General features: G+C 36.0%; 1 protein-coding gene across 1 annotated transcript in view; it reads right to left on the reverse strand.

Annotated features, from left to right (window-relative positions):
* Window positions 1-4,143: 4,143 nt before the first annotated feature.
* LOC143034854 (uncharacterized) overlaps window positions 4,144-9,535 on the reverse strand; it is a 69,317-nt gene continuing 63,925 nt past the window's right edge. Inside the window, exon 13 of the mRNA XM_076201198.1 lies at window positions 4,144-4,428. Coding sequence (XP_076057313.1) covers window positions 4,144-4,428 — 285 coding nt within the window. The remainder of the gene's footprint in view (window positions 4,429-9,535) is intronic.

Below are 9,535 nucleotides of genomic sequence, written 5' to 3' on the forward strand. Positions count from 1 at the left end.
AAACGTCAGTGAATAAAACTCCAACTGTTCTTTGTGTTTAACTCACCACCCTTCCACTCATTTGTCTTACATACTTCAATATATATATATACATATATATGATATAAATAAATAGCTTCTATATCTACATCCGTTCAGCTATTCTCTTGCCTTTCCTTTACTACCTCTTCGGAGTGATACTGCACTCAAAAGTTGGTTATGAACGACAATAAGACTACTTTCAGGAGTAATTGGTTTTCTCTCAGATGCCTAACGCCAGGGTGAAGATTTGACGATGGCAATGAGGACCAAGTTGGATGTGTGTCATACCGCTACAGGTTTCGGTCGCAATGGCCTTGCGAGGATAGATAGATTGTAATGATAATAGTACTAGTAATAATAAAAATTATGATTAATAATGAGTATGATATCTGTGCATATTATTAACTCCTGGTGAAGTGACATGGATCGCCGATACATTATTCTGTCAAGATATTTTAGTCGAGGAGTTTGTTTCAAACGAACAACGACCTCATCCTCTTAACGTCGCATAACGTCACACCCGTTGATATAATCAGTGGCTACTCTTCTCCCACGCGGGCAAGGTCAGAGAATGAGTCTGCATAATCCATTACTAGCAGCCACGAAGCAAAGACGGGTTTGATTTTCATTCTTGTTTTGATTATTCGTACTTTCACAATAGTTCTTCTTGAACATTTCCCCAAGCTTTCGGCTCCACATACAGTATAGATAATTATAATTAATTCCGTGCCATAACGGATGTGTGTATCACCCGTATTTTCTGTGCATGTCAGTGATGCGTACGTACGTGCATTTACCTACTTGCATTGTACAGAATAAGAGATATCCTTATGCCGTCCTGATACTTTGTCTCCATTGATCGATAAATAGTTTTGCCTTGAACTGGTTAATGTAATGTTCCACATTAATGCATTTGTACAGATTTTTTCAAGCTTTTTTTTATGTCTCTCCATCACTTACTAATATATCTTCTTTGTCCACGCCTTTCATAAATCTGTAGACAACAATCATAACACCTCATCTTCCAGTGTGGACAGTTTCTTTCCTCACACGATCGTTTGCCTACGATGAGGACCATTTTAGTTACCGCCCATATATATATATATATATATATATTATATATATATATGTATATGTGTACATAAATATATATATATATATATACATATATATATATATATACATATATATATATATATATATATATATATATATATATGTGTGTGTGTGTTTGAGTGTGATGAGATAAATAAAAGTCTATCTATATGGAGTCTATCATCATAGATGCTATCGAGGACCTTCTAGAAAGTAACTGTGTAATAAATAATAGCGAGCATGGAATCAGACGGAAATTTTTTGCGTAACTAATGCCAAGTTATGAAAAAAGAAACAATATAGATTTAATATATCTGGCTTTTTCCAATGTTTTTAATACCGTCGCGCAGGAAAGACTACTTTGTAAATGAGCGTCACACGAATAAGTGGTAGCCTATTATGCTAGACCAGTGACTGATTAAACGATCGAGAGAGAGGTGTTCTATACGCCAAATATCTTTTTATCTTATTTTCTGTTTACTAATAATTTATTATAAATCATTATTATTTGTCTGTTTGTTTACTATTCATCATTATTTATTTGTTTGTTCATTTTTTATTTACTTATTTCTTCAATCATTTTTTACGCAACCAACCTAGTTATGGACCAAAAGGTCTCCTGTCGGCATGTTCTTCATATTTATTTGCAACTGTCATCCACGAGAATCAAGGCTATCTATTTTATTTGTTTATTTATTTATTTATCTTAAATTGGTCTCCAATCACAAAATAATGGTAGATAACTAGTCCGTAGGTTGTTACCAACCAACCCCCCAAAAAAAAAAAATATTCATTGCATAAACATTAAGCAGTGAATGCTCCTTACAGGACAAGAGGCAGTCACTTTGACCAGTTGGGGATCGAGCCTGAGGCCTTTGTATAAACGAGTCGAGCTCAGATTCGAAGGGGAGACGAGGTCACAGCAAGATGACCTATTGCAGGAAGATGTGCAGAAAATGACCTCTGACCCAAAATGGGATCAAATTCTCCTTACAAACCAAAATCCTTTGTAAAGGTTCGCATCAAGAGCGTGGATGTCTCTCGGGGTTTAGAATTGAAATCCTTTTTATTTTCCAAAAATCTGTTAGAATTAAAAAATAAAAATAAATCCTGTTAGAACAAGTTTAGCCTTTTCCGAAAATGAAAACAGACTCTCCCCAACCCCCAAAAATATTTCTTTTGTGTTCGCCCCATAACATTATATCCATTCCTCAAAAAAAAAAAAAAAAAAAAAAAAAAAAAAAAAAAAAAAAAAATATATATATATATATATATATATATATATATATACATATGTATATATGTGTATATATATATATATAAATCTTCATTATTCCATTCTTTTCTCTTTCCTTTTCTTCTTCCTTCTATCATCTCCTAATTCTCTTCCTTTACTCCAATCTCCCCACATCATCAACCATTCATAGACTTTATCATTTTTCTACTTGGCCATTCAAAACTGCCCCAATCATGTCATACATGTTCCACGATTAATCTATCACACCCAGTCCTCCCTAAATACCTAACCTTGTACAAAATAAGGAAATTGTAACGTAATATTAGATATTACGTCATATGTGTAATTATGTTATAGAATTGTGTTCCTTTGTATTACATAACTATGTTCATATTTCTTGTCTATGTATGTATTGTAACAATGTTAAGCAGTAACGCCCGTCCATTATATGTAATCTCGCCTACGTGCGGAGAGAGGTGCGCACTCTTGTAGAACAAACAGACAAGCGAAATCCTGAATAGTTCGGAGCGCACAGATTTGACAGTTACTAAATAAATAGATTGTTCAAGCGAGTCGAGGGTCCTAAAACTACCCATGTTGACGTGTTAACTTACCCTCCTCCTCTCCCGCACCCTTAACCGGAAGTATCCGGCTTCCGGTCCAATGGTATATAAGCGGTGGAACTCGCTGACTCCTTGTCATATTCCCACATATTGATCTCTTGATAAAAACTAGAAGGTTTAGATTCATGAGACGATTGGTGTGAAGTGATCACCCTTTTTGCCTACATTACGTGTCTGATATACATTGCATTACTTTACTTATATTTGTACTTATTACTTATTTTGATGCATGTTCCTGATCTCTTTGTACTTAGATAGTACCATATTGCATACTTATCTTGTGTTTCTTATTTGAACGATAATTTCCATAATCGTGTAACGGTCCCATTGACCCTACTGCCCATTCTCTTTTGTGTTGATTGCCTGTAAATATTTTCCATTAATAATTTCGTTTACTAGTTTTATCGCTAGTTTAATATTCCTTTCCTGGAATCTTCTTTGTTACCTTTACTTCTAGTCTTACGAATTATCTAGGCCCTGACCAGATAGTTCAGTCCTACAGTGGCTTCTAGAAGTGCGCTGGTTCTTAAGCACTTAGACGTTATACGTAACGTCTCTTCACATACCAGCAGCCCGTAACAACATGAATAAGTAATATATAGATGATTAAATAAATGAGTAAATGGGTAAATAGATAAATAAATGGATGATTAAATATATAAATAAACAAATAGATAAACAAATAAGTAAATCAACCAAACAAAATAGAATAAAACGAAATGAAATAAGATAAACAAGTAAAAAACAATTAAAGAAAAATTGAATTAAATATTATAAATTGTGTTATATTTTTCACAAAAAAAGAATCCTTAACTACTAATTTAACTTTTTTAAACGAAACTCCAATAATCTGGAAAAAACATAAAACGAAATGCAAATATAACATTTGGGTTATATTTTTTACGGAAGTAGTTATTCATATGACAATAATTTCAATCAATATGGACAAAAAAAACATAATACAAATCAAACAATAAAGTCATGCTCCTTTTTTTTTAACACACTAACTGGTAGGTAAACATAACCCAAGGTGTGATACAATTGCTCCAGGAGATTTAGTAAGTCTTAAGCTACTAACCTTTGCCCTACGTACGTGGACAGCCATTGGGAAACAAACCGCGGTCCTTTGTGTCACGAGGTGAGTTCGAGGCTCAACGCACCAAGACTTCAGTTTCGAAGAAGAAGAATCCTAGTTCCATAATGACTGTAGTGGATGGCCGGCCACAAGCCCTTGGAATAACCTTCTGGAGTTGAAGCATGAACTTCCTCAGTGAGGCCTTCGATGGCCGACTCCCCAACGGACCCATCGCTATGGTTGGCCGATGTCATTAGTGTCCCAGGGATGATAATGGGACTTGCTCGATCTATATCCCTTCCAGCGACGCGTGGGTCCACTTCGATGACTGCCAACATGAAGACACCCTGAGACCTCTTAAAGAGAAGGTAGATGACCTGAAGAAGAGCTTCAGTACAAAGGTGAAAAATATTTCAAAGAAAGCAAAGGGATGCATGGCTGGAGTAAAGAGGCGTTTTTCAAAGAAAGACATGTATTTTGAAATAACTATCTTTGATCCCGAAATTAGGAGAGATTAAAGAGAGTTTGGTTAAAGAAAGGGCTGGTTCAGGAGATTATTATGAAAAAAGTATTGAAAGTAGTAATAACTCTTCTTGTAGCTTTGAAGAAATATGAGGGTTTGCGAGTTTCAAGACCATAGCGTCTTTACGAAAATTTAGAAAGAAGTCATCCCGGCTTAGATCACAGTTAATGGCAGTAAATGCCAGCTAATGCAGAAAATTGTCCTTTTTGAAAAATCATAGGTTTGATTTAGAAAGTATATATGACAGAGAATCCATGTCACTTATTTGGGGCAATTGTAAATCGGTTTTTGAAAAATCTAGTCTGGTTAAACCTATACAGTGTGTATATGAAAAGAGAATTTTTCAACATAATGTTGACTTTACGGGTGAGAAAGCATGTAGCATTCTACAAGAACAGGCAAGCCAGACTGCCTTAGTTCCATATATTCCACCCATAGCCTTTTCGAGTTCAAAAGCAAATGGCACAAATGAGGCGACCTTTTAGGCTAAACCAAAAATTATAACAACTGAGAGCCTAGTCGACCTCCAGCTTGTCCTCGACGAAGTGGTCTTCAAGGACCTATTTCATCAAAATTTCCTCGATTACGCGAACTTGCCCTCGAACTCGGAGATCTTACCAAGTGGAGACACCTAGACTGTGGCACCCGGACGGTCTTCACCATATAAAGAAATCAAAAACGAAATTTCTGAGGAGGAAAACGTGACACTTAACCCCGTCTCGAGCTGTCTCTGCCACTAGGAATTCCAAGACACTCTCTCTTGCATCACCAGCTACATAAACGTTACATCCATCATTTATCTGGAGACCAAGTAAAATATTGAATATTTTGTCATTGTTCCATTCGTTCTTTTCTTTCTTTTTCTTCTTCCTTCCGTCTTTTCCTGATTCTTTTCCTTTCTCTCAATCTCCCCACATCATAAACCATTCATAGACTTTATCATTTCCGTCCTTGACTATTCAAAACTGCCCAAATCATGTCACACGTGCTCCATAATCAATCACACCCAATCCTCCCTCAATACCTTACCTTGTACAAATAAGTAAATGAATAAGCAATATATAGATGATCAAATTAATTGAAATATAGATAAATAGATAGATAAATAAATTGATAAACAATAGATGACTAGATAGAAAACTAAATAGATAAATGAATAATGATTAGGTATACAAAATAATAAATAGAAATTAGTTAATTGATGTATAAAAATATTACTAAATGAATAAATGATCTAATGGAAACAACCAAGTTAATCAATAAAAAAAATAAATGAATACTTTTAAAATTTAAACATCCTCTTAGATCCTCTACTGCGCTCTATTTTTAAAATGAATAAAAAGATAAATAAACAGAAATATATGAAAAGATGGATGCATTGATTTAAAAACATAGGAGCCTGCTTTCCCTTTTTCCTTTCATAACACATTCGTGTCTTCTTTTATCTTATTTTATTCTTTGATACCAATATGGTCCTAAGCAAAATCCTTCGTTCGTTTACAAAATGAAAATTCAACGAATATTTTTTTCAATTTTTATTTATTATTTATTCTAGTTTTATATCTACGTTTTTAGTTGATCAACATAGGATCTGAGAATGTGAAGCTAATCAAAATCAAATATTTTTCTTAATCATAAAACTATCTACAATATATATATATATATATATATATATATATATATATATATATATATATATATATATATATATATTCAAGTCTTGTGTTTTCAATGGAGGAACTTAATCTCAGTGGATAAAGGTCTTAAGTCAACGTAATATACTTGGGATTTTCGTCCTTATTGTTATGCTTCTTTAGAGACATTTTTCTATCGTAGATACGTCAAAACTCTATAAGGTATACCTGAATTTTTTTTTTTTCTTGATTTTTAAAAAAAAACAGGAATTTTTCATTTCGTTCTCAACAAATTACACAAGTCAAAATGCATGCATACCACACACATGGTAATTACTACCACATATATCAAACTCCAGCGCCTGTATGTGGATTACAAAGGATTACAAAGGAAAAGCTTGCCGACAGGAGACCTTTCAGTCTATAACTAGATCAGAGGTGGAAAAAAAATTAAAGTATATAAAACAAAAATGATATTAAATAAATGAAAAATGAATAAATACAATTGGTAAATAGATCAGATAAATAATAAACAAATAGATAATGATAAAAAATGATAAAAAACAGATAAATAAAATAATTATATGTGTGATTAACCATTCGTATATAGAGTGCCAAGCAATATGAATAGTATAACATGATGTAAATGTAACAACAACAAAATAAAAAAGTAAAGAAGCATTGAATAAAGAACTTAATTAAATAGAAAAATGAAATAAAAAATAGAATAAAATGAAACAGAAGAGAATAAAATAGAAAACTAAATACAATATAATAAGATCAATGAAATAAGATAAGGGTGAAAAAGTAAAAAAAGAAAAAGAATAAGATAAAAGACAATGAAATAAAGATTGAACAGAACAAAAAGCGAATAAGATAAGATAAATGAAACCAAATAAATAAAATTTATTAAGATAATGTGAAATGAAACAAAACTGAAATTAAATAAGTTAGATTAAATAAAATGAGCCAAAAACATAACAAAATCGTTGTTTTCATTAGATATACAGAGAGAGAGAGAGAGAGAGAGAGAGAGAGAGAGAGAGAGAGAGAGAGAGAGAGAGAGAGAGAGAGAGAGAGAGAGAGAGAGAGAGAGAGAGAGAGAGAGAGAGAGAGAGAGAGAGAGAGAGAGAGAGAGAGAGAGAGAGAGAGAGAGAGAGAGAGAGACTAGGCCCCCAGAGCGTCTCATCAGTTGGCAATACTGCACAACGTTCTTCTCACAGTTGGCAACCCTGTTTCATCTCTTCGCAACATACAGAACCGCACAATTTCATCATTAGTTTTTGGTCATGGGAGAGGCTTCGAGTCGCCTTGCAGAACCTTCAACCCAAAGGAAAGACTGAAAAAGAGAAAATAATTCCCATTATAAAATGTAATTCTGGAATAAGAGAACAAATCAAGAGAGAGAGAGAGAAAGGGAGAGAGAGAGGAGAGAAAAAGAGTGACAGAGAGTGAGAGAAAAAGAGAGAGAACGAGAGAGAGAGAGAGAGAGAGAGAGAGAGAGAGAGAGAGAGAGAGAGAGAGAGAGAGAGAGAGAGAGAAGGGAGAGAAATGTATTTGTGAAAAAGTGGACACATCAAGAGGTCTAAACCATCTGAGAGATAGAGACAGAGAGAGAGAGAGAGAGAGAGAGAGAGAGAGAGAGAGAGAGAGAGAGATGTAATTCTGGAAGAGAACAAATCGAGAGGTCTAAAGCCTAAAAGAAAAATGGAGAGAGAGAGAGAGAGAGAGAGAGAGAGAGAGATGGTTTGTCCATTATTCATTTCATGCACGGAATGCCTAATGTCACAAATCACGTTAAACCTATGCGTCATTACTTGGGAGCAATTGCCATTCAAGGAATTCGAACGAACTGGACAATTTTTTTTTTTTTTTTAAGGGGGGAGGAGGGGGTAGGGGGAGAAGGGGTACTTGGGGAGAAGGGGTACTTGGAGAGGAGGGACTGGGGGAGAAAGGAAAGGAGGGAAGGGAGGTAAGTAGGAAGAGGAAGAGGGGAGGTGTTTGGAGGGGAGGGACTGGGAGGGGGAGGGGGAGGGAGACAGGAGGAGGGTGATGGAAAGCAGGAGGAGGGGAAAGGAAGGGGGACAGGATGCAGAGGGAGGGGGATGGGAGGAGGGGATGGAGAGACTCTGGGGAGGAGGATCAGAGGGAAGGGGAGGGGAAAGTGGGACGTGAGGGGAGAGGGGCAGTGGAGGGGAACGGGGGAAGGAGGCAGGGGGAGGGGGACGGGAGGAGGGTATAGGTAGGGGAAGGGGTGAGGAGGAAGCAAGACTGTTGGGGACGCGGGAAAAGGAGGTAAGTGGGGAGATGAGATGGTGAGGCGTGAAGAGGAATGAGGGAAAGGGAAGGGATCGGAGACCGGGGGAGGGGAAGTGGTAGGGGTGATGGGGGGTAAGAAGATGGGGTGAAGAGGAGAAGGGGGAGGGGAGATGGTAGGGGTGATGGGGAGAAGAAGATGGGGTGAAGAGGAGACGGGGGAGAGGAGATGGTAGGGGTGATGGGGTTAAGTGGAGACGGGGGAGGGGAAGTGGTAGGGGTGAAGGGGGGTAGGAAGATGGGGTGAAGAGGAGAAGGGAGGGAAAACCGTAATGTTATCGCGTGTCCAAAAGGTCATGGAATTTTAAGGTAGTGGAATTTAAAGGTCATGGAATTTCAATTTCATGGAATTTCAACAAGACCCAAACATGTAAAATAGCCCAAAAAACATGGAAATTTACTAGCTCTATTGATTACTAGCCGCTAAATCATGATAACCGATGTAGAAGTTGGTTAATCTATTGAAAGTAGTGATCACAACTTGGATTTAAACTGCTAAAGTACCCAATTTCAGTAAAGGTGAATTCATAGGACTATATCAGGAGGTTCAGCTTACAGACCGGGAAGTAAAATTAAGCGAAAGACCTGTAGATCAGATGTGGGAAATGTTTCAAAATACGTTTTTACTAAGATGATTCATACTCGCATCCCGTTTAAGAACAGACACCGCCCAAATCAGGCTCGCACGAAATAGCTTGACAAAGAAACTGAAAAAGTATTGCTAAAAAGAGACAGGCTTATAAGAAATACAAGTGCTTGGGTGCACCAAATGACTATTATCAAAGTTATATAATATTAGACAATAAAAGACAATATGAAACAAAAACGACAATACGAAATGAATATCACTGATAAATTGAGAATCCCAAAGTATTCTAAATTTACATTAGAGATAAAAAGGTTATTAGGAATCACATTGGCCCACTATTATCTGCTAACGGTCAACTTCAATATTCAAATGAAGGAAAATGTGATATTTTAAACAACTATTCTAGATCAGTATTTGTAAAC

Source organism: Oratosquilla oratoria, chromosome 18 (assembly GCF_046742065.1).
Source record: "Oratosquilla oratoria isolate Oo_2021 chromosome 18, ASM4674206v1, whole genome shotgun sequence".
Lineage (NCBI taxonomy): Eukaryota > Metazoa > Arthropoda > Malacostraca > Stomatopoda > Squillidae > Oratosquilla > Oratosquilla oratoria.